This window comes from Vulpes lagopus, chromosome 5, assembly GCF_018345385.1.
Source record: "Vulpes lagopus strain Blue_001 chromosome 5, ASM1834538v1, whole genome shotgun sequence".
Taxonomy (NCBI): Eukaryota; Metazoa; Chordata; class Mammalia; order Carnivora; family Canidae; genus Vulpes; species Vulpes lagopus.
In genome coordinates, this window is record NC_054828.1 from 99,587,744 (window position 1) to 99,611,449 (window position 23,706).

General features: G+C 56.4%; 2 protein-coding genes across 4 annotated transcripts in view; one reads left to right on the forward strand and one right to left on the reverse strand.

The window, feature by feature from the left end:
• The first annotated feature begins 4,370 nt into the window (after positions 1–4,370).
• Positions 4,371–17,224, forward strand: ARID5A (AT-rich interaction domain 5A). Of its 3 annotated transcripts, XM_041755533.1 has the most exons (7): positions 4,371–4,492; positions 11,859–11,974; positions 13,662–13,800; positions 14,158–14,210; positions 14,703–14,800; positions 15,039–15,198; positions 15,600–17,224. In XM_041755533.1, exons 1-7 carry the CDS (start codon positions 4,489–4,491, stop codon positions 16,836–16,838), a joined length of 1,809 nt encoding a protein of 602 aa, XP_041611467.1. In that variant the 5' UTR covers positions 4,371–4,488; the 3' UTR covers positions 16,839–17,224. The 3 variants fall into 3 exon arrangements, with proteins under 3 accessions (XP_041611467.1, XP_041611469.1, XP_041611470.1); XM_041755536.1 differs by lacking the exon at positions 13,662–13,800 and having other exon boundaries at positions 4,467–4,492; XM_041755535.1 differs by lacking the exons at positions 13,662–13,800; positions 14,158–14,210.
• MTA3 (metastasis associated 1 family member 3) overlaps positions 11,985–23,706 on the reverse strand; it is a 242,346-nt gene continuing 230,624 nt past the window's right edge. Inside the window, exon 18 of the transcript XR_005987860.1 lies at positions 11,985–13,203. The gene's annotated coding sequence lies outside the window, so the exon portion shown is untranslated. The remainder of the gene's footprint in view (positions 13,204–23,706) is intronic.

Sequence of the window (23,706 nt, forward strand, 5' to 3'; positions counted from 1 at the left end):
GAATCGGCTTTCACCCTTCAGGCTCAGGAAGGGCAGAAGCTCAGGTTTCCACCCTGCTAGGCCCTTGGTGGGGCAGAGGAGCTCCCAGCCCAGGCCTGGTCCAACAAAGGAAGTTGTTCTAGATTCAGCCGAAGGGCAGGGCTAAAGGGTGGGGGTGCACTGGGGGGTCAGAGGTAACAAGTAGCTGGGTGTAGACTTGGCTCCCTGGGTGGACAGAGCTGGGGAAGCTAGTTTTCACGTGCCCTGGGGGGAAATGGCCAAAACTCTTCTGGCTGGAAGTTGGGCCCTTGGCGATCTCAATCTTGGCTGGATCCCTGTCCCAGCGCCACACCTCCTCACTCCCTCACCCCCAGCAGGTCCCCAAAGGCTGAAAGCTATTCTTGGCTTTTTCTAAAAGAGGCATTTGAAGGCATGAGCCAATTTTTTCCATTCCTGAGCTTGGGTATCATCTATTTCGGGCGTTTGTTGTTTTCCATGAGTTGCAATGCCACTGTGAAGCCGGCCTTTCCTGGACAGCAAGCACGAGGGAGCAAGGCAGGAGCAAGGCGGGGCCAGCGGTTAAAAATACTTCCCGCTTCATTTCTCCTTTGAAAACAAAGCCCTGGGGGCCTTTTGCAACTGCTGAGCCTGGGAACAGAGCTTCTCAGGGCAAAAACTGGCAGTATGTTGTTTCCTGAGTGAGCTGGATGTGGGTCCCAAGAAGAAGCAATACTGACGTGCTGTGTGACCTTGTGCAACACACTTAACATCTCTGAGCCTAGTGGCCACCTCTCTAAAATGAGGCCAGGTGGACAGATCTTGAATGATCCCTCCAGCTCTGAGAGCTCCAGGATGAGAAGCACCTCCAGGGCCAAATTTTCTTCCTAGAACTGGGCCAGCAAGAGGTGCTGGGAGTTAGGAGTTAGGAGAAGGCAACTTTTAGCTTTAGCTCAGTCTCTGGGAACACTTTGTGAGCTTTGAGCCCTGAAAGTGTTCTAAGGTGGTCCTGAATGTTCTCAGAGGATTCGTGTAAAAGGAAAAAAGATTAAACGCCATCAAAGAGGGAGTTAAATAAAGACACTGTGGTAGATCCACACCAAGGCACGCAGCCCAGGAGTTATGAGACAGGCAGATCTGTGTTCTGACATGGAGAGATCTCCAAAATATATTGTTGGACAAAAAAGCAAGACTGGAACAATTAACATTGTATCGTTTGTTTAGAAACACACATAAAGCAAAGCTAAATATTTTTCTACACCATGGATACATACATTTATGAAAATAGATAGGGAAGGTTCTGGAAGATTTTATCCAATCTGATAAGAGTCCTTATCTCTGGGGCAAGAAGGGAACTGAATTTGGAGTGGTGTCAGAGAGGAGTGATTTGTTTGTAATGTTTTACAGGAAGAATGCATTTATTTGTGGGGCTTATTTGTTTGCTTGTTTGTTTTTATTGACACAGAGAGAGATAGCAAGGCATCGAGGGGCTAGACGGCTCCTCTTAGGCTGTCCCAGGCTGGGATCCTATGGTTGGAGGGTGCAGGGGGTGGGGGGTTGTGGGTGGGAGGCGGAGGTGTGTGACATAGAGGCTTGAGCAATGGAAGTGTTTATACTTTTAGGGAGGCAAATGGAGATGTTGTTCCTCTGCAAGATTTATTGGCCATTGTAAATTACATTCTATTGCAAACAGTTGCCTCAGGAGGCAATTAAATTTAGATCATATTGTTCTCAGGTTGGCACAGGCAGGTGTTGACTTGCTGAGGCTTTGCACAACAGCCACTGTCTGTAAGAGTGTGGTCAATTGCCTGGATGGCAGAATAACCCTATTCCTTGGTGGGATGAGCTGCTGTCTTGTAAGGTAGTGAGCTCCTTGTCAGAGGGGGTATCCAATCCAGGAGGCGGGATTTGCCTAGACTGTGACCCTGAGGAGAGCAGGCAGGCCTCTATCCCAATCCTAACCACTAGACCACCAGGGAGCGTCTAGGCCTCTATCCCAAACCTTAAGCAATCAATCCTCATAGAATGGGTGAAAGTGGAACTAGACAGGCCATTAAGCTTCGCAGCGGCACTCCATCGCAGCGCCTGCCACCCTACCGCAGCCTCAGCTGTCCTGGGGACTTTGTAAGATGTGGGGAAGTGGGACACACTATGACAAACACCAATGATAACAATTGTTCTGGGCTGTTACTAAATATTGTCGATGACGTGTTTGTTACTAAATCTACAGGCACTGGCTCTTACAAACCGACCCATTATGAGGGAGACAAGGGAGCTCACCGTGTTGTCCGCTCTTGACTGAGCCCATAGAACATCTTTCATCCCAGGGTCACCAACCTGCAGCCCTGGTCCGTTTGTTTAGGGTGATAGGTGGGCAGTAACGGATACGAAAAAGTTTGGTGGGTGCCTGGGTATGAGGGCTCCTCAACCATCTGAACTTCGAGTCTGCACCTCACCCCTGGCTTCCAGGACTCACTTCAAGCAAGCTACCGATGAACATCTTCTGGCTCGCCACTACTTCACCAGCACTATGTCTTCCCCTTACCCTCTCTCCTCGCGGGCTGTGCTCCCTGATTCTGTGAATGGTGCTGCCAAGGAATGGCTGAGGGGAATGGTTAAGGAGGCCTTTCTGGAGCTCCAGTGCCTGGGTTTAGCTCAGGCTCTGCCACTTACCCGTTGTATCACTTGAGCCGATTAACCTCCTAGAGCCTCAGTTTTACCCCGTAAAGTGCGGACAATGATTATGGGAAATACCTAGAGTTGTTGTATTAGAACAAAAAATATTGTGAGTGCCTGCTGTGTGTTAGGAACAGTGTTAGAGTCCTAGCTAGTCAGGTGTTGAGACCTTAGCCTCATTTTTTGAAATTATGGTAAAATATACATAAAATTTACCATTGTAACCATTTTTTAAAAATTTTTATTTATTTATGATAGTCACACAGAAAGAGAGAGAGAGAGAGAGGCAGAGACATAGGCAGAGGGAGAAGCAGGCTCCATGCACCGGGAGACCGACGTGGGATTCGATCCCGGGTCTCCAGGATCGCGCCCTGGGCCAAAGGCAGGCACCAAACCCTGTGCCACCCAGGGATCCCCACTGTAACCATTTTAAAGCACATTTCAGTGGCATTAAGTACATTCAGGCCACCCTCCGTTGCTACTTTTTCATCTTGCAAAACTGAAATTCTGTTACTTATTAAACACTAACTCCCCCCTTCTCCCTCCCCCCAGCCTCAGGCAACCACCATTCTATTTGTCTCTATGAACTGGACTCTAAGTACCTCATATAAGTGGAAGATAACAGCATTTATTTGTCCTTTTGTGTTGGACTTCATTCACTGACCGTAATGTCTTTGAGGATCATCCTTGCAGCACATGCCAGAATTTCCTTCCTTTCGAGGCACCTGGGTGGCTCAGTGTCATGCCCTCTCAGGGCGTGATCCTGGGGTTCTAGGATTGAGTCCTGCATCAGGCTCCCTGCAGGGAGCCTGCCTCTCTCTGTGTGTCTCTCATGAATAAATAAAATCTTTTAAAAATTAATTTCCTTCCTTTTTAAGACTGAATGATACTCCATTATATGGACATACCACAGTTTATTTACTCATCTGTCCACGTCCATGGTGGTTCCCACCTTTTGGCTGTTGCGAAGGATGCTGTGAGACCTTGGGCTTGAAAGGCAAGCCTCAGTGTCCTCTTCTGTGCTGCGTACCTGGTCAAGTTACTCCTCCCTACGGGGGAAGCTGTCACAGCTGCCTCAGCTGCAGATCCGGTGCCCACTCCACCCTAGCCTCACCCTCAGCTCCCCAAGCAGGGGTCATGGCCCCTCGTTGGAATGCTTCCTAGCTGCCAGTCTCTGTCCTTGCGACATCTATGGACATTGGTCGCAGTGGGCAGGCTTCCTGCCCCAAGTGTTTCTGCGACCCCACAGAACTTTGACCGAAGGACTTGCTAGATTGGGCTGGGAGGCTTGTTTAGCTCCCACCCACCACCTCTACTTCTGTGTGGGTCTGGATAGAAGTTGGAAAATGTCCATGACCTAGTTCAAGTCCAAGTCAGAAGCATTTTGCTCACCCCACTCAGCCCCAGGGCAAGGAGAAACTTTCCAAGCCTAGTTTTGCCCCCTGAGGCACAGGCAGCAGTGACTCCCGGGCGGGGGTGGGGCGGGAGGGTCCTGCCTCAGCCCTTCTGGGCGAAGAACCTACTACAGCTGGTACCTAGGTCTCTAAGTCCGGGGATGCGGAAAGCGCACTACAACTCCCAGAAGCCCCCGGGCTCAGGGGGCGGCCTCCGCCCCACGCGGAAGAATCGGACCCACCAACCGGGGCCCAGAGCGGGGCGGGGGCGGGGGCGGGGCGGGGGCGGGGCGGGGGCGGGGCGGGGCCCGGGCGGGGCGGGGCGGGGCTGCGGGGAGGCGGCAGGCTCGCGGCGCCGCGGGCCAGTTGCGCGGAGAGCGCGGGGTCGGACAGCTGGGCGCGCGGAGGGCTTCGGGCGGGCGCCGAGGGACCTTGCCGGGCCATGGGTAAGCGGCTCCGTGGCATGTCCCGGGACGGGGCTGGCGGCCCCGCGGGTGGGGGCCAGGTTGCCCTGCCGGGTCCCCCCCGGGCCCTCGTGGCCGTCGGGGCCGCCGGGAGGGGCGGAGCGGGGCCGGGGGGTGGGGGGGACTCCGGGCGAAGGCGCCGACGACCCGGCCCGGCCTGGGGGCGCCCTGCGCCCTGCGCCTCGCGCGGGAGGGGTGAGGCTGGGTGGCGGCGCGCGCTCTTGGAAAAAAGCAGAGACGAAAAGTTTTGGCGGCCAGGGGCTTCCCGGACGTTTATCTCGAAACTCTTTTCGTCGTCTTTTGGCTGAAATTTACCAAGTCCTGTTCGGTTCTGTCATCCCACTTCCTGCTGTGGTTTCAATCTCGAGCTGGTCTCAGCTAATTTGTTGTGACAGGCCGTCCGCAGCAGTTTCTGTGCCCCGGCCCCCGCGGCCCCCCCGGCCCCCCGGCCCCCCGGCCCCCCCGCGCCTCGCCCGGCACAGCCCCGCGGTTCTCAGAACTGCCGGCGCCGCCGAGAAGAGGCACCGGGGTCCCTGGGCGCGCGCGGCGCTTTCCACTGCGGCCGCCGTTTCCTGAAAGTGACTGTGCGCGGGTTTTGAAGAACTTGCTCAATGCACTTTGAAGAATCCGCTGTTCCTCTTTCAGCGGGGGGCGTTCTGGCCCGTCGGCGGTGCCGGCCTCGCGCCCCCGCCCTCTCTCTTTCTCTTCTCTCCCTTTTCTTTTTGCCTCTCCGTGTTCTCTCACTCCTGTGTCCCGTCCATCGCCTCCTGCCTCCCGGCCGGAAGGACAGACGCTTCCCTCTTCGCTGTCGCCGTATTTCTTGTGTTTCTCTTCCCTTTCCTCGAGTCTCCGGGCGGGCCGGGCGGCGGCTCCGGAGCGCCGGGGGGTGAGCGCCGGGGGGGGGGGGGGGGCGCCGGGCTTCGCGCTCGGCCGGAGCTCGGGGCGGCCGCGTCTCGGGCGCTGCGCAGGTCGCGGGGGCGCCCTCGGCCGGGGGCTCGTACCCACGCCCGCCCCCCGCCCCCCGCCCCCCTTCCCCCAGCGCCGCCGACGTGGAGGGGGCGGCGGGGTTTTCCCAGCGCCGCACCGCGGGGGCTCAGGGTGCGGGTCCGGGGGCTCGGCGCCGGCCGGGCCCGCGGCCCTCTGTGTGCGGGGCGGTCACCCGCCAGGAGGAGCCCGCGGGGCCCCGGGAGGGTAGCAGGTGCTTCTCGCCCCCTCCGGAGGACCGCTGTTGGGGCCGTCTGCGTTTCTGCGCCTGCACGCCGCCGGGGCAAAGGCGGGGTGAGAGCCGGTGCCGAGAGGGTCAGGCCCCCGGAGTGGAGTCCCAGACTCCCCCAGAGCCCTGGGGACCCGCCCGCGACCAGAACGTGGCCTGGCAGAGGTGGAAAGGACTTCAGAGGTTCAGGCCCTCTGTTTTTGATAAACAGTCAGAGAAACTGAGGCTTAGAGTGAGGTCCGGCAGTGAAGGAGAGGCCGGCCTCCAACACCTCTCCCCTCCCCCTTGCTTTTCTGTTACCTGGTGGTGAACTGGCCAGGTAACTGCCCACGCTCCCTGTTACCCTGTTAGGCCCCTGGAGTCTCCGGGTGGGGGGGGTGGGAGGGGGGTGGAAAAGCAGCAGGCCCCGGAGCGCCCCAGGCAGGGGTTAGGCAACCTTCCTCCCATCCGGGCTGAGTCTCTATCTACTCTGGGGCCACGTCTTAGACAAGCCCCGAGCCTGGTTTCTCCCTAGGCGGATTGGGAACATGAAAGGTAGTTAGTTCATGGGGACATAGGAAACCGTCCACTGGTGGAACTGTTACTGTTTTCAGATGCCACCCAGACTTGCAGAGGCAGGACAGTGGGATTGAGCCTAGTTCTGGAATAGGGTCTTTAGGACACATCAGAGCTGGCTAAGGAGGGACAGACTTCCCGTGGGGTTAGGAGTTGGAGCCCCCATGCCACCTACCTCTTGGTCTTTCTCTCAAGACTCTCATCTTGGCCCCAGCTACTCTCAAACCCTGTTTTACCCCATGTCCCAGCTGAGAAACTGAGGCAGGGCTGTGACAGTCGTTCCCCCACACACCCTCCCCCCGACCCCCGTGCCTCCAGGGGTCCCATGTCCAGCTCGTCTGTCCTCAGCGCTGGCGGGAGCACAGCCCTTGGCAGGCCCTCCCTCCCCGGATTGCCCACTGGAGAGAGCTCCACACCGACACTTTGCCAGGCAGCCGGCTCCTGGGCCACAGAGTGGACTGGCCGCCTCAAAGGCTGTCTTTGTTTCAGCTCCAGCTCAAACTAAGAGAAACTTAAGCCAACAACCTCGGGCGAGGTGGGGCCGTTCCTGCTGCTTGTTATTGAGACGGCTGTTACCATTATTGTCGTAATTGACGCAGGGCTCCCAGTGGGTGACTTTTCATGAAAGGAAGTGTTGCTTCCTTCCCATCACACCAAGGGTGAATGGGGCGGGGCTGGCCGTGGGAGGAGGGGGGAGGAGAGAGGGAGGGACGGAGGGAGAGGGAATAGGAGGGAGAGAGAGAGAGTGGAGAGAGCAAGAGTAGAGAGAGAGCGAGAGCACTAAGGAGATAGATACAGGCGAAGGAGATAGATTCAGGCGGTGCAGTCTGCAGTCTGGCACTAGGTCTCTGACAGGCTCTATGGCCTTGAACTAGTTACAGCCCAAGCCCCTCAAGTGGCTCATACTGCATCCCTGCGGCTGTTTATGGAGCACCTGTTCCCAGCCCCACAGCACCGTGAGACCCCGAGGGGAGTGAGCAGGACTAGCAGACCTCAGATCTCACCATGAGGACTGTGTGTGCACACACTTGGCTGTGGCCCACGTGGGAAGACTTGTTTCTCACTTTGTTCTGCTTAGAACATTGGACCCATGGGGGTCTAGCACCCCCACCTGTGGATGGGGAAGCAGTGGCTGACTTGATGAAACATGCACCTCTTTGGAGTCAGAGCCGATTCCCATCTCTCCTGCCCCGCTCTTACCTGATTCCAGCTCATCAGTGGAGGCAGACTCTTTTTCGCAGATGAACAGAAGTGGTGTGATGGGAGACTGCAGACACACTGGGTCAAGAAGCAAGCCCACACCCTTTGAGCAGATATGGAGCTTGGGGTCTCCCTGCTTCCATGAAAAACCCTAGATCTCAGGGTTCAGAGTCTTGGGACAGGCAGACTGCTTTGGTTCTGAATCCCAGCTTTGCCAGTAGGAGGCTGAGTGACCTCAGGCCACTTACTAAAGCTCTGGGATCTTCAGGGATTGTATCTGTGAGAAGGAAAGGGGAGATAGCATCTACTGGGGGGCTGGGAAGGTTCAGTGAAGCAGAGTCCAAAAATGCCTAGTCCTGGGCCCACCAGAACACTGACTGGAGTTGGAGTGTATAGTATGGAGAGGGAAGTAGGGAATGGCTTGAGAACAAGTAGCCTTCAGGGAGCATCCTCTTTTGGAGTTAGTGACTGGTACTGACCTCTTCACTGCTGTGGTTTTTAGGACCTTGGGGCCATGGGGTTAAGCAGACTCCGGTTGCTAGCACCAGATGGGCCTTGGACAGTCCCCCCACCCAGCACTCTGCCACCCCCTCCTCACTGCCCAGTGAGGCACTTGGTCATGAGGGTCCAGGGGCTCATATCCTGGCCCAACCAGCAGCCCTCTGTCTCTTTCTACAGCGGCAGGAGGAGACAGCAGCAACTGTGGAGCGAAGTCCTACCCAAGGTTACCAAAGCTTTTCTCACACTGTTATCTAGCTGCGCAAAACCTGAGGAATGAGCTTAACAGGAAACACACGGGACTTGTAAGAAGGAGCATCTGGGGCCAGCAGAGGGAGAACTGAATGTTGGAGACAGGTGGTCCTGAAAAAGGCAGATGCCCTATCGGAAAGGTGTTACTTCTCAAAGTAATTTCTAAATTTAAATGCAATTCAACCCAAACCCCAGTAGTTTGTTTTATTTTTTAAGGGAATGTGATAAAATTATCCTGAAGTTCAGATAAAATTATTTAAAAAGACTAATGATGGGGGACTTGCCCTCCGGAGAGTAAGTCGTTTCACAATTAAGACAGTGGGCCCCAGTGCTGGCATTCCACAGTGAAGAAAACTGAGTAGAAAAGTCCAGAAATAGTTTCAAATGTATTCCTTATAAGCTTTTAGATTGTGAGGAGAGTAGCATTTCAGATCATTGGGGGAAGGGTATCACTCAGACAATACTGGGACCACCTAACCATTGAGGGGATTAGATCCCTACTTCATACCTTAGAGATTCCAGATGTGTTCAGAGTAAACAATTAAATAATAATCACCATTATTGTCATTATTGCTTCCTGGATGGAAAGACCCACGTCTGGATGATGTTCCTTTGGCAAGGAGAGGTTTTCTTTTTGAAAAATGGATCCACCTCCCCATTACAATAGGCCACCTGAGGCTTTGTGGCCAAAGCAGGACAGTAAGTAACTCAGTAGCTCCTGGGCAGCAGTCAGGAAATGTCCCAGCAAGTGGGATTCCTGCTTCTGCAGCCTGGATGTGGCTGGGAGATTGGGATCACTGGTCCCCAAGCCCCTTCCCTCCCTTTGCAGAGCCAGGAGGGTGGCCCAGTCCTGTGTCAGCTGCATTGGAAGGTATGGGAGCTGGGAGCCTGGCAGGCAGGGGGACCTGTCTGTCACCTGTGGCAGGGGTTTCAGACTTAGTTTTCCTAGCAGACCCCTTCTCCAAATGAAGATTATCTGGAACCTGATCTACAAATGACTGGGGAAGGGAGAGCTTAGGGGATCCAGGGATAGGACAGAGGGCACCCTGTAGAAAGAGGGGGCTCTCCTTCAGCTAAGGCTGTGGAAGTGGGGGTCCAGAAGGCCCTGCCAGGGCAGAGAGGATGCTAGCCTGGCTGGGAGAGAATGGAGGGTGAGTTCATTTGGGGACTCAGCTGGACGCAAAGATAAAGAGAGTGTTTCCCTTTGTGGCTCTAGGCAAGAGCTCTGATCCTTTTCCTGTCTGGGGTTAAACAGCTCAGATTGGTGACCTCCTTTCCAGGTAACCCGAGTGCCTGACTCCAGGAGGTTTTCCCTCAGTGTGGCAGAGCTTACCAACTCTGGAACCAAGCAGACGGGATAGAGGTCCTCTGGCCCAGTGGCTCTCAAACTGGCCACCCTTTGAGATCCACTTGGGAGCTTTAAACTCTGACGCCCCTTGCAAAACTTTAAATCAAACTGGGGCTGGGGAACATGGTCATCACTACCTTTAGAATGCTCCCTGGTGATCCTAATGACCCCTGCTCCTACCACCTATTCTTCTGAGGCCAAGGCCAAGGGCAGCAACTTGCCAGAGACACATAGCAAGTGTGCAGGAAGGCTCCAGTGAGAAGCCCCAGTAACACCACAGGGAGGGACTCAGAGTAGAGAGTCCTTTGAGGCTGAAAAGCCAAGCCTGCAGGAAAGAAGGCAGAGAGGGAGTGAAAACAGGTGGAGAGGGCGGGGCCGGGGGGGGGGGCAAACAGAAGAGCTGGTGGAAGCGGGTGCGCCCCAGAGACCTGGAAGACTTAACGAATTCGGAGACAGTGAGCAAAGGGTCTTTCGCTCCCATTTCACAGAAGGGAAGACTGAGGCACAGAGTCACCCAAGAACTCAGTAGGAAAGGCATCAGCCTGCTGGGCTGGGTAGGGCAGTCAGTTGTTAACACCTAGTTATTTCTGGAAATGGACCGTGTCTTGACTGGTGAGAAACCAGCCTGAGAGGAAGGCCCCAGTGTCTTTCTTTCTGACAAGGCTTAACATTGGTTTCTCTTCCAGGCTTATTTGGACTCTTCGTCAAGGCTTGCAAATGATGTTGGTAACACCAGCAGCCATAGTGGCGGTGAGGCCGGGCCTCTTGGGCTGGTGGTTTGATAGGCCTGTTTTGAGCCCTGGTCTCCTAGGGAGACAACCATTCTAGCTTCTCTGGCTTCAGTTTCCCCCTCTTTAAAATGAGATCCCTTCTGGGACTAAATAGGAGAACATACATGGAAGAGCCAGGGACCCACACAGCAGGAGTGAGTAGACACAAGCCCAGTGCTTGCTGCTGTAATGGTAATGCTTGTGTGAGGAACTGCTGAAGGAGACACTAGCCTGAGGCCTCATGGGTCATGCTGGGATGGGTTTATCATTGCTATGGAGATTCTTTTTCTCTCTAGGACAGAATCTCAGAGGTGCCCCGCAGTAAGGATTTCCTGAGTTGGAAAGAACCAAGAGAATGGGACAGTTCATCCTAGACTAACAAAAAGGAAAGGCAGGTTAGACAGAAAGAAAGGGTGATCAAAAGACATGGGCTCCTGAGCTCAGATGCCCTGCCAGCCTGTGAGGGGGTCTGAGGCATGTTCTGATGTTCTAGTCGTTTTTGCAGGGATATGGATGTTATGTTTTTGCAACCATCCACTCATGGCTGCCTTTCGTAAAATCCAGCCCATGGTTCCTCCTGCCCCCCCCCCCCCCCCCCCCCCCCCCGCCAAGCAGGTTGTTGTGACTCTCTCCCTTTCCCTGAAATCTGGCATCTACTGTGTGGGGTGCTGGAGGCCTCACTGAACCTTCAGGAAGCCTCATGTGCAGTGAGCAGTTGAGTCTGGGTGGCTGTGAGTAGCTCAGGGTGACAAGAGAAGCGGAGTGCTGTGCTTGGCTGGGGACTGAGAAAGGCCACCCAGAGGAAGTGGCTTGTCAGGTGAGACCTGAAGGGTCTGCAGACCCTTGCAGGTGACAGGAGCCAGTGACCTGATTAGGGCCAGTTAGAACTCTGCAGGTGCTCAGAGAAAGGTCAGATATTTCAGAAGCAGGAGCTCATAGTCTTCTCGATTATTTCTAGAGAATCCAAGCACCCTCTGTGGTGCTCTTGGACTCGCAAACATAGGAACCTCGGCAGCTTTCCCAGTTAGGCTGAGATGCTGTGAAAACTTTATGCCTGAATGTGGGGCAGGTTTTGGAGACAGGATTTCCCTGAGCACCACAGCCCCAACCTTATCCTCCTCTGACTTGACCCCGGGGTTGTTTAGGGTTTCCTTCAAAGATGTGGGAAGCTGACTAGAACAGAGAAAGGAACAGTAGCAGGCGTGGGGTCCATCTGGGGGTGAGCCTGGCAGAGAGGAGGGAGAACAGAGTTGGCCACCAGGGTGCGTCCATAGGTGCGTGTGGAGGGCCAGCCTGCATGCAGTCAGGGACCAGGGGGTAGAAGATGCAGCCCGGAAGGAAGAACTCACTTCCCACCTGGCAGGTTCAGATGGGGGTAGGAGGATCTGCTGCTGCTCCCTGTTCCTGGAGGACCTCTCCTCACTGCCTGTTCTTCAGGCCTACATCTCAAGTGCTCTCTCTCTCTCTCCTTCCTCTTCCCCTCTCCCCTCCCCTTTGTTCCTCTCCTTGCAGCACCCCCTATCAAAGGGAAAAGGAAGCAGTCAGAGGAGGGTGATCCCCTAGACCCATCTGTGTCCCCTCAACCTGATGGTGAGCAGAGCAGGAGCCAGAGCCCCGTCCATCTGGAGGTAAGTAACCCCTGGGGGCCTCTACCCTGTCCCTCCCCCCTCCCCTGTGCACAGTTTCCCAGGCAAACTTGGGGACTCCCCAAGTTCTCCAGAGGGTGTATTCCCTGCCCTCCAGCCTACAGAGCCAGGAGAGAGGCCCAACCCTACAGTCTCGGGCCTGTATCCGGGGAGGTATGGGGGCTGGGAGCCAGGGACCAGAGGACCCGCCCGTCACCTGTGGCAGGGGTTTCAGGCTTAGTTTTTCTTTCTTTCTTTCTTTTTTTTTTTTTTTAAGATTTTATTTATTTATTCATAGAGACCGAGAGAGAGAGAGGCAGAGACACAGACAGAGGGAGAAGCAGGCACCATACAGAGAGCCTGACGTGGGACTTGATTCGGGGTCTCCAGGATCACACCCTGGGATGTAGGCGGCGCTAAACCACTGCCCCACCGGGGCTGCCCTTCAGGCTTAGTTTTTCTAGCAGAACCCTTTTATCAAGTGATTTGCCCATAGCCCTGATGAATAAAACAGACAAAAGCACTATTTTAGGATGTAAACTACATGTACATCCACACATCCCTCGCAGGTTTACAGGGATGCCAGAGTCACTCAGTGAGATCACTGAGGCCATTGGTGAGTGTAGACTGAGAGGGAGCCATGGGTGACATTGTGGAGCATTGGCCTCAACACCCACTCCTTTTGGTCATTTGCTTTGGTGGCACAGTCTGGAGTGAAAATCCCAACTCACGTAGAAGAGTAGTTGGAAATGGTGACAGTTTTTTAACAGCTTGTGTGGAAGAGCACATTCACTCCAAGGCCTTGAGAGCACCTTCACCCGGGGCCTGCATGAGAGCAGCTGCCTCGGGCCCGGGTATGTCACAGTTTCTTAGGTGATGTGTTAGTTCGTGTGCCATTTGTTATCAGCGGTCTTATTCGGTGTCAGAAAATTGTACTCGAATCGAATATTTTGGGAATGCACAGCTCTCTTTACTGTTCTTGGATCAGTTGGTTTCCATCCTTGGTGTTTGGGGCCTCCTCATCCAGGACCTGAGCCCCGAGCTCCAGCTCAGCCACACTCTTCCACCCTGAGCCACCAACCAAATGCATAGCACCAGCAGAAACGGTCCCTCTGGAAGCAGAAACTGAAAGTCCTGAGCATCTGACAGAAAGGAGTCAGGAACCCAGGATAGGGCTTCACCCTGAATTCAGCATGCAGACTGGCGGCTCTGAACTTGGTGGACGCAGGACCCTGAAGTACCAGAAAACACCAAGCACCTTTGTTTCCTTGGCTTTCGCCACAGGGGTCCCTAGGAGGCCTAGGGATGCTGAGCCCACCACCAGGAGCTCACAGTCTAGTAGATGAGCTGAGATGCAGACATAACAAATCTAGAGCAAGACAGAGAAGTGATCTGTGCCTGGAGAGAGGCCTGGAGAAGCCGCAGGGCTGCTCCTATGGCCGTCTCTGGAGCCATTTCCATGGACCCTGAGCTGGGGTCCTGGGCACTAACAGCTGACAACTACCTCTCTGGTGCCAGAAACAGTCACTCCAGCCCAGAGCTGTCAACTGGGTGCTGGGGGCCTGCTCCCTCCCACGGGAGCCTGGGGTCGGGGACCACATACCTCCTTCCCCAGCAGGCAGTGGTTCCGTCTGTCCCCAGCCACCCACCAACTGGGGGCTCATCCCAATGCCTCCTGTTCTTTCCCCAGGACTCCCCCGAGGCAGGCGGGGAGCGGGAGGAGGACCAGGAGCGGGAGGAGGAGCAGGCCTTCCTGGTCAGCCTCTACAAGTTCATGAAGGAGCGACACACGCCCATCGAGAGGGTGCCCCATCTCGGCTTCAAGCAGAGTGCGTCCCTGGGTTGCAGGCAGGGAGGGGGAGCCCGGCAGGGGATTCCATCCAGGCAGGGTGTCGTGCAGGCACCTCCACTCTGGGCAACCCTGGGCGATGCCAGCCCACAGGGCTTGCACACAGAAAGGGCACCCCCCACCCCAGGCACAGGGCTGCAGTGGGTGGGGCCGGACTTCTGTCCTCACTGGCCACTGGGCCCCCAGTGCTCAGGGCCTGGCCTAGCCACCCGTTGCCATGGCCCTGTCTGGGTGTGTGCTGGTTCTGTGCCTGCCTGACAGGTCCACGGGGATGGGCTGCTGGCTGCCCCTTCCTTCCGCAGAGACTGATGGGGGCCCTGCCCTCTCTCTTCTCTAGTTAACCTGTGGAAAATCTACAAAGCAGTGGAGAAGCTGGGGGCCTATGAGATGGTAAGGAGGGTATCTCAGTCCTCAGCATGTTGCATCCCGCAGCCCGTCCCCACTACCCTGTGGGGACCTGGGGAGGAAGAGCCTTGTCTGGGGACAGCGCTGTCCTCACTACCAGACAGGAGGAAGAGGCAGGGTCCCAGAGCCTGCCGCTTCCCCAGCTCTCCCGCATGCTGTGGTGAGGAGTGCCTGCCTGGCCCACTGGTACTTTGCTGCTTCAAGCAGGTTTTCCTGTCTTCCCATCTGTTCTGTCTTCCCCATGCTCCCCAAGCTGGGAACACTGCCCGGGCCAGCAGTCAGGCAGTGGCCCCTGGGGCCGGAGGACTGGCTAGTGGCCAGGGAGCCCCCTCCAGTCTCCCCACTGCTGCTGCCAGAGAGGCAGGTGCCAAACTGCGGTCCTTGTCCCCAGCCTTGCCAAGTGGGGACCTGGAGTGGCAGGGACCCCACCACCTGGGCGGCGTGTGCCTGCCATGCCCTCACATGGTGCCCTTGCAGGTGACCGGCCGCCGCCTCTGGAAGAACGTGTATGACGAGCTGGGGGGCAGCCCGGGCAGCACCAGCGCAGCCACCTGCACACGCCGCCACTACGAGAGGTACGGCCGGGGTGAGACCCCGCTCACGGGACACCTTGGCCTCTGCCTCAGGGTGGGGCACAGCCGCAGTGGGGCCAGGAGTGGGGTGCCCGAGGGGTGCTCTGTGCTCCTCACCACCCAGAGCCCTGTGGGGTGGCCGGCCTGCTGCAGGCCTCCTGGATGACGTGGGGAAGGGCGTGGCCCTGGTGGCAAGTGGGCCAGGCCGGCCTCCTGGTAGACACGCTCTGCTCCTCCTCAGGCTGGTGCTCCCATATGTGCGGCACCTGAAGGGGGAGGACGACAAGCCACTGCCCCCTTCCAAGCCCAGGAAGCAATACAAGATGGCTAAGGAGCCTCGGGGGGATGACGGGACCACTGAGAAGCCGAAGAAGGCCAAGGAAGAGAAGCGGTTGGATCAGGTGAGCTCTGTGCCTGCCTGGGGCCACCAGCTGACCTTGGGCCTTCCTGCCCTTGCCAAGGCACAGAACTCCTTGCCCAGAATACCGAGAACACGCTCTGAGGGGCAGAGCTGGGGTGGTAGGGGAGGGGGCTTTCTGGGGTAATGGTTGTGTAGGGTCAAATGAGGGGCCATGTCTGGTCTAAACTCCAGTCTGCCCCACAGTCACCAGGCCCCATGTCCTGGTACCAGGCTGCGTCCATTCAGAGGACGGGATACCTTTGGAAAACCTTCCACAAAGGCGCTGGAAGGGTTAGCAGAGGCTCTTGAGAATACCTCTGCGCCCCTGCTGCCATGGGGTCCCTAGGTCAGGATACACAGCTCGCACATCCAGCCCTGAGGCATGGCCTTTTCTCCTTCCAGATGGTGCCAGGAAAGATGAAAACAGATGCTGTCCCTGACCTGGCACGGCTTCCCAACCAGGAGGCCCCCAGGGAGGGCCCAGAACAGCCAGGCCCGGCCCTGGGGCCCTCTCAACCCTTTGGGGGTGCCAGCGGCTGCCCTGAGGCCTACAAGCGGCTCCTGTCCAGCTTCTACTGCAAAGGAACACATGGCATCATGTCACCACTGGCCAAAAAGAAGCTCCTGGCCCAAGTGAGCAAGGCAGAGGCCTTGCAGTGCCAGGAGGAGGGCTGTCGCCACGGGGTAGGCAGCCCCAATGGGGACCCCCAGGCATCCCCTGGCATTCTCCTGTCGGAAAGTCCTCAGAGCCCAGGAAAGCCAGCTGAGAACTCCAGGCACCGGCTAACCCCTCCGGAGGGGTTACAGGCCCCTGGTGGCAGCCTCAGGGAGGAGGCTCAAGTGGGTCCCCGCCTACCAGCCCCCATCTTCACTGGCTGTTTCCACGCATACCCCACTGAGGTGCTGAAGCCCGTCAGCCAGCACCCCCGGGACTTCTTCCCCAATTTTAAAGAAGGGGTGCTATTGGGGCCCCCTGGCAAAGAGGAGGGCCTGGCAGTCAAAGAGCCCCAGCTGGTGTGGGGCGGGGATGCCAACCGCCCGTCTGCATTCCATAAAGGCAGCTCTAGAAAAGGCAGCCCCTACCCCAAGCCCAAAGCCTGCTGGGTGTCCCCGATGGCCAAGGCCCCTGCTGAGAGCCCTGTTACCCTGTCTACCTTCCCTAGCAGCCCCGGCCTGGGTACCAAGCGCAGCCTGGAAGAAGAGGGCTTTGCCCATGGTGGCAAAAAACTGCGGGCAGTGTCTCCCTTTCTTAAGGAGGTGGATGCCAAGGAGTGTGGGGCCAAATCTATGGGGTCTGGTGTGGCCGTGTCCTGCCTGCTGGGCCCAGCGCTGGGGCCTGCCCTCCCTGAGGCCTACAGGGGCACCATGCTGCGGTGCCCACTGAACTTTGCTGGCACCCCGGACCACTTAAAGGGCCAGGCCACTCTCCCCTTCAGCCCCCTGGTCATCCCTGCCTTCCCGGCCCACTTCCTGGCCACTACAGGGCCCTCACCCATGGCCACGGGTCTGATGCACTTCCCCCCGTCATCCTTTGACAGTGCCCTTCGCCACAGACTTTGCCCAGCCTCGTCTGCATGGCATGTGCCACCTGCCACAACCTATGCAGCACCCCACTTTTTCCACCTCAACACCAAGCTTTAGGTTGGAGCTTGCAGTGCTGTGCTGTGTTGTGCTATGCGGGGTCTGAAGTGGCCTGAGATGAGTAGGCACTGCCAGGGGTCTGGGCTAGAGCCTGTTCCCCAGGAGAGCTTGGCTGTCCCCAATGCAGGAACGTGCCCCTGTCTGGGCAGCCTGGCACAAAGAGGGAGGCAGTGGGAAAACTGGGTTTGTCTCCAGGAAGCAACCCAAGCCTGGAGCCCCAGTTGTGGCAGGGCCTTGGGAGAAGATGGTGCCTGGCTGGCAGCTCCCAGCTAGGTCCCCAGAGCAGAAGCCAGGAACGTGCCGAAGGGCTGAGGAGCTGGTTAGCAGCTTGAGGTGTCCAGGCTGCCCATGGAAAATCCAATAAAAGACCAATGTGAATCCACTCAGCCCTGAGGTGTGTGTGGTGTGGACCTTCACGAGCAGGTGAGGCTGGGGTGTGCTCTCGGTGCGGCACCAGTGGCATGGATGGGGGAGCCAAAGGGAGACCTACCTTGCATCCAGTCAGATCTGAAATGCCCCTACTCCCACTGAAGAGCAAGACTCAAAGCAGAACTCAGCCTCTTGTTCATATGTCAGCGGGCTGTGACATTTGTCCTGTGCCTTCTACTTACTTTCGTAGTCTCAGGTCTGTGGACCAAGTAGTTACCCGTTACCTTGCTCTTTACATAGGTGGGGGTCTGAGGCCTGGTGACTTGCCCTGGTTCCCCCAGCAAGTCAGCAGCAGAGCAGTTAGGTAGGCACTTGGGTGTGACTCCAGTATTCAGAGCTAAGCCACAGGACCCCAAACTGAACAGTAGGATGAGCCCTGCGACTGTTAGCAGCCCCCCTGGGGGCAGAGGGTATAAGTAGGGAACCTGAATTGGTCTGTCCTGGTGATGGACTTAACAGGGTTTGCTGCTGAAGCCCCCATCCCACTGCCCCTGGCCTGCTGCACAGGGGTGGGCCAGGAGGTTCCAGACGGGGGTAGGCACCCAGAGTGAGGGGAGTAAAGTGGCCGGGATCTTGGTCTGGGCATCCGTGTTCTCAGACATGGTTTTGCTCTGAGGGCTTGCTCAAACCTTGCAGCCTAACACCCTCCTTCCTAAAGGCTCCTAAAGGGGAGCAATGAGGGCCATCTGTCTTGTAGGAAGGAGGGGGGGAGGGCCCCTTTTAGAGGCCTCCCTCCCCTTCCCAGGCTGCCTGTTCTCTGACCCCAGGTATGGTGGCCTGCAGAGCTTCACACTTGTTACTACAACAGCAGTGCTGCTTTTGGATGCAGGGTAGTAGGGTGGGGCCAGGCCCCCAACTTCCAGCCTTGGATTGGTCAACGGTGGCCTTGGACCCACCACTGGAACTTGCCCTGCCCTCTGGGATACTCAGGAGCTCAGGCCGTGGGACGGGCAATCTAGTGTGATGACACCCCCCTCTCCCCACTTAGTTAATAGATGAGTAGGCTGAGGCCAGGGCTGGGTTCTGTTTGCCCAATGCCACCACTGAGTGTGATGACCCTAGACCAGGACACACATAACATCTCTGGCACCAGGGGATGGGCTACCCAGGCTAAAGTCATCCCCTTCCAGCCGCCTCTTGCCTCCAGCCTCCAATTCTGGAAGCTGCCTGTGGAGGGGGAGCTCAGATGGGCACAGGCCAGATAGCTGCCTTCCAAGCTGGGACCAGCGATGGGGTAGCCAGAGGGTGGTGGTCCTCACTCTTGGCTCTGCAGGGGGTCTCCCAATTCCCACCTCCGTCCCGGGCAATGTCAGATACCAGCCTGACCTCCAGCCCTGAGCCCCTACTTCCCATATGCACCCACACGCTGCCTCTCTTTCCAGGCTTCTGGAGTCACAGTGGTGGACAAGGAGGGGTGAAGGGTTGAATTCTGCTACCTTCCCTGCAAGTGCCCTGGGGGCTGGGCTGCAGGCTGTGGGGTCAGATCCCCCTGGGTTAGGAGGAGGCAAAGGCTACTGGTTGTGTGCAGGGTCCTGCCTGACATGGGACCGCGTCGCTGGGGTCCCTTTCATCCGCGAAGCCACAGAGACTTCTCTCTGGCACAGCAGTGGGAGGTGCGAGGCTGGCGCCAGAACTTGAGCACAGAAGGTTCAGAGCTGTGATGTGGTGCCCTCTGGAGGCTGCTCTGGGGACTACACCTTTCCACAAGTGGGGCAGCTGCTTCCTGAGTTGGTCCCTGAGCAGGAGGCTGTGGCCCTTGCTTGGGTGTCAGCAGATCCCCAGGGCTTAAGATGGGCATGCTTCCTGGAAAAGCTCTGTGCCCTGCATTTCCCGTGAGCCACTGTACATGATTTTTCTCACTCGCCCCTCCCAATTCCCAGGGAAGGTACTGTCCTGGTTTACAAATGAGGAAACAGCTCTGAGAGCTCTGTTAGCTTCAGACATGGCTCACAGGACTGTCTGACTCCTTGCAAGGGCATCCTGCACGTGCTTCTGGGGGCACTGACAGTCCCTGACTCTGCCTTGGGGACCCACAGGCCAGAAGGACTGGCCAGAACCAATGTGTGGGGCATAAACCCTGTTTCAGGACCATTTTGAAGATCCCTTTCAAACTGGCCTTCAGGATGTTGAGGATGGCGGCGAGTGCTTGCTTTGGTAGCATGTATACTAAAATAGGAATGATGGTGGCAGTGAGTGGAGGTGACCCTAAAAGGGACATCCCTACAATCCCAGCCCCTTTTCCTGGTGACCGTTTAAGTAGAAGGCCATGTGTCAGGCATTTGACAGTGAGTGTCTATTCCTGGTCGGTGCCAGGCACTGTTTTAGGTGTTGGGATGGACACATCAGTGGATAAAGCATTCAGGCCCCTGCCTTCATGGAGCTGACATTCTACAAGGGGAATATAATGAATAAAATACAGAGGAGTTAAGTGTAGGGAGTAAAATAGGGCTGGAAGTGGAGTGTACAGTTTGTTTTTGTGGTAAAATATAACAGTATAACGTTTACCATTTTAGCCATCTGTAAGCATACAGTTCTGTGGCATTGAGTACATTCACAACGTTGGGCTGCCATCACGACCATCCATGTCTGGGGTGCACAGCTGTAAACAGAGTGGTCAGGAGGTCTCAGTAGAAGGTGGCATCTGACCAGTGGCTGGAGGAAGTGACAGAGCGATGCAGCTCCTGGGGGGAGAGCAGAGGGAACTGGGAGGATCACAGCCTTGGGTGGGAGTGGGCACGTGTGTCTGAGGAACTAGAAGACCTCTGGGGTTGAAGCAGAGTGAGCTGGGGGAGAGATGGGGTCCAACAGGTGGCTGAGGCTGGATGTATAGAAGATTCTGGGTCTCAGAGCGAGCTGGAGCAGAGAAGGGTCCTGGTCTCCGGCTCTCACAAGAGGCCTGTGGTTTCTGAGTGGGACAAGGTGCTAGGGGGTGGGGGTGGTAGGGAGCCCACCTACAGAGACAGGCAGCATGCTGGGGCACAGATCTGGAGTGGGTGGAGGCTGTGGACACCTCTTGCGTGTGCTTTCGTTCTCCTAGGGAGCACGGGCACTGGGGAAGGGGGGTGATGTTGGAGGTCTGAGGAGGGAAACTGGCAACTAGAGATCTCCAAGGAGGTGGCAAGGCTACACAGGGCAGGGCCATGGGGCTTCTGGAAAGCCCCAGGTTCCCACCCAAAAGAGGCTAGTGGCAGGAGTGTCGGTGGGACTAGCAGCAGTGAGGTGGCCTCCCTCTCACCTGGGGGGACTGGCTGTGGAGGTGGGAGTTGGAGTCGGGGGGGAGGCTGGGTCCCATGTGAGTGGGAGCCACACCCAGAGTCCGCTGAGCAAGAGTGATCAGGATGGAGGGGCCACAGAGCAGAAGTCAGGGAAAGGGGGAGTGAGGGACCTAGGACAGGTGGGACCAATGGATCATAGATCCTGGTGGCCTCTGAGGGAGGATGAGGAGGCAGCTAAAACTAACATGTCCAGGTGAGCTGATGGGATGGGAACATGTACTGAGGGAGGGGACGAGGCCAGGGTGTAGGAAGCTTTGAAATCAGCACAAGGGCACAGCAGCAGTTTGGGGCAAGGGCAAGGCCTACCTCTGAGTCTTCAAGATTAAGAATTGAGGACAGGGAGGAGAGACTGCAGCCAGGACCTGAGTCAGGGGCTCCTTCTCAGCAGCGAGCCACAGGATCTGGAAGCAGGGGTTCGCTCAGGACTCCCAGGGGAGTGTCAAGTGTCCCACACTGGAGGAGCAGCATCTCTGGGTGGGCACAGCACTGGCAGGGGAAGCCCCCCAGGGAAGAGATATTCATTTAAGTTCAAGATCAGAGGTTGCAGATAGCAGCCTGATGAGGGGTTTGGTTTGCTTGACCCCTGTCATTTAAAAAAAAAAAAAAGTTTTTGTAACTAGTTCCCAGTGTTTAGAAATCAAGAGATTTCGGGATCCCTGGGTGGCACAGCGGTTTGGCGCCTGCCTTTGGCCCGGGGCGCGATCCTGGAGACCCGGGATCGAATCCCACGTCGGGCTCCCGGTGCATGGAGCCTGCTTCTCCCTCTGGATCTGTCTCTGCCTGTGTCTGGCTCTGTCTCTCCTTCTATCTCTCAAGAATAAATAAATAAAATCTATAAAAAAAAATAAAAATCAAGAGATTTCACTTGATTTTGATTTCACTTGATTTCAAGAAAATTTTGGATATGGGTCTCTTTAAAAATCAGAATTTCTGGGCAGCCCCAGTGGCTCAGCAGTTTAGTGCCGCCTTCAGCCCAGGGCCTGATCCTGGAGTCACAGGTCGAGTCCCATGTCGTCGGGCTCCCTGCATGAAGCCTGCTTCTCCCTCTGCCTGCGTGTCTCTCTCTCTCTCTCTCTCTCTCTCTCTCTGTCTCTGTCTCTCTGTGTCTCTAATAAATAAAATCTTTAAAAAAAAAATCAAAATTTCTGGCCATGTGAGGCCATTTCCTGAGCTCGGTAGTGGCTACTGCTGCCCTGTGGACGATCTACTTGCTCCTTCACTACAGCACCCACCCCCCAGGCCCGCTTGTCCTCAACCCCCAGGGACCCAGCTCCAGCCAGGCCACCGGGTCTCCACCCCCTCCCCCTCCGCTGACTCCACCCCACAGCATTCCCACCATTCAAGCCAAAGTGCTGCCACTGCACGGCCACTAGGCGGCAGCTTTCGTTCTTTGTTATCTCAAGATCAGTTTCCTAAGCAAAGGACTCCAAGAACGTCGCTGCTGGGAAACTCAACAGGGCTTTCAGACAGGAGGGCAAGGCAGAGTCAGGTTGTGGCGACTGTCCCCTGATGCATGGGCCAGCAGGGGCAGGCCGTGGTGCGCTGGACAGGGCACGGGCGTGGGTCCCCATCCTGCCCAACCCCTGAGCCTCTGCCTCTCCCTGGACCATACCTGTGCATCTGTGAAATGAGTACGGTCATTTCCAGCTCTGTTCTGTGACCCAGAATGAGATGCAGAGAGGGTCTGGTCTGTTGACCGATGAAAGGCAGGTGACCGCCCCCCGAACACACTCCTGGGGCTGAGAGGACCTTCCCCGCTCCTTCAGGGCCCTGGCTACTCCTGGAAAGCCAGTTCTCATCTGTGCACCGCAAGTGGCAGCCCCTGCCCAGCCTGGTTATGAGGCCCCCACAGGAAGGGAAGGGGCTCCGGGCAAGGGTCTTAGAAGGGTGGGTGGCTGCACCACCAATCCCACCCTCATGCCCTCCCTGGGAGGCTTCCAACCATCTCCAGGGTCCCTGCTTGGCATTGTCATCCCTCCCACCCCTTGAAGGAGCAGCAGGGTGGGGAGGAAAAATCAAGGAACTGGAAGCCAGAAACACAAGGCCTGCGCCAGACGCCTCCACAGGTTCAGTGAGGGTTTTTAGGCTCTTTATTATTGCAAGCAACAGCAAGAAACTCCCACCCAGGCAGGAAAGAGCCAGTGGGGCTCACAGACCCCAGGGAGAGCTGAACAACCACACATGGGGGCAGCAGCCATGCAGCCCTTCCTCTCAGGGGCACTGCCATCCAGGAGCTGGAGCTGCCTCCTCCTGGCTCCTCTCTTTCCAATTCCAAATTCAACGACGCCACTCTGGCAGCTTGAAGTAGACCAAAATGAGAGTATTCACATCCCTTCAGGAATCAGCAAATACTCCTGGCCCCTTTCTCATCACTCAGGACCCCTGACCATCTGGCTCAGCTTCAGATGCTATCCCTCCTAGTGGGCCTCAGCTCAAAGAATAATTTTGAGGAAAATTTGATCTTCTGTCCTGTGCTTAACTGTGTCCCTGAGGCACCAGTTCAGAGGAAGTGTGTCCTCCAGGTAGACCAGAACAGCAGCTGCCAATGGTGACATCAGGCAAATATGTGTCACTGGGCCTCTATTTCCTCATCTGTATTACGGAAGTGAGTAATTACCTCAAGAGTTGTGGGCATTTAGTGAAAGTGCTTTGTAAAGTTCTGGATGCATGTGAATCATCGCCTCCTTCTCTGCAGTTCTGCTTGGCTAGCCTGACCACTCCCTGACCTGCCCTTTACCTCAGGGCTTTTGAAATTCTAGCTTGCATGCTGACTGCCTGCTCTCCTGCCTGGCTTCTGACTCAGAGCCACCCAGACCTTTGGATCCCCTCTGGGCCTGGGTCAAGAATGATAAATCAGCACCCCCCCCCACCACCACCACCAATTCTCACTGCTCCCAGTTGCCTCAGCTTTGGGTTGACTACGTGAAAGTGATGCAGTTGATTAGTAATGTCTGCCAAGGACCTAGGAAGTAGAAGACACTCACCTTTCACAGAGTTGCCATTCTCATCTTTCTCTCTCTATGCCTGATTATGGGCTAATTTAGTGTCACATCTCAGCTGCAGGCCCTAGGCACATGAGCAAGGAGCGTGGGGCAAAAGGCCTTGGGCCAGGGAGCCCAATCCGAGAAGCCTGCTTTGGATGTCACTTGCGCATGAGCTACTGA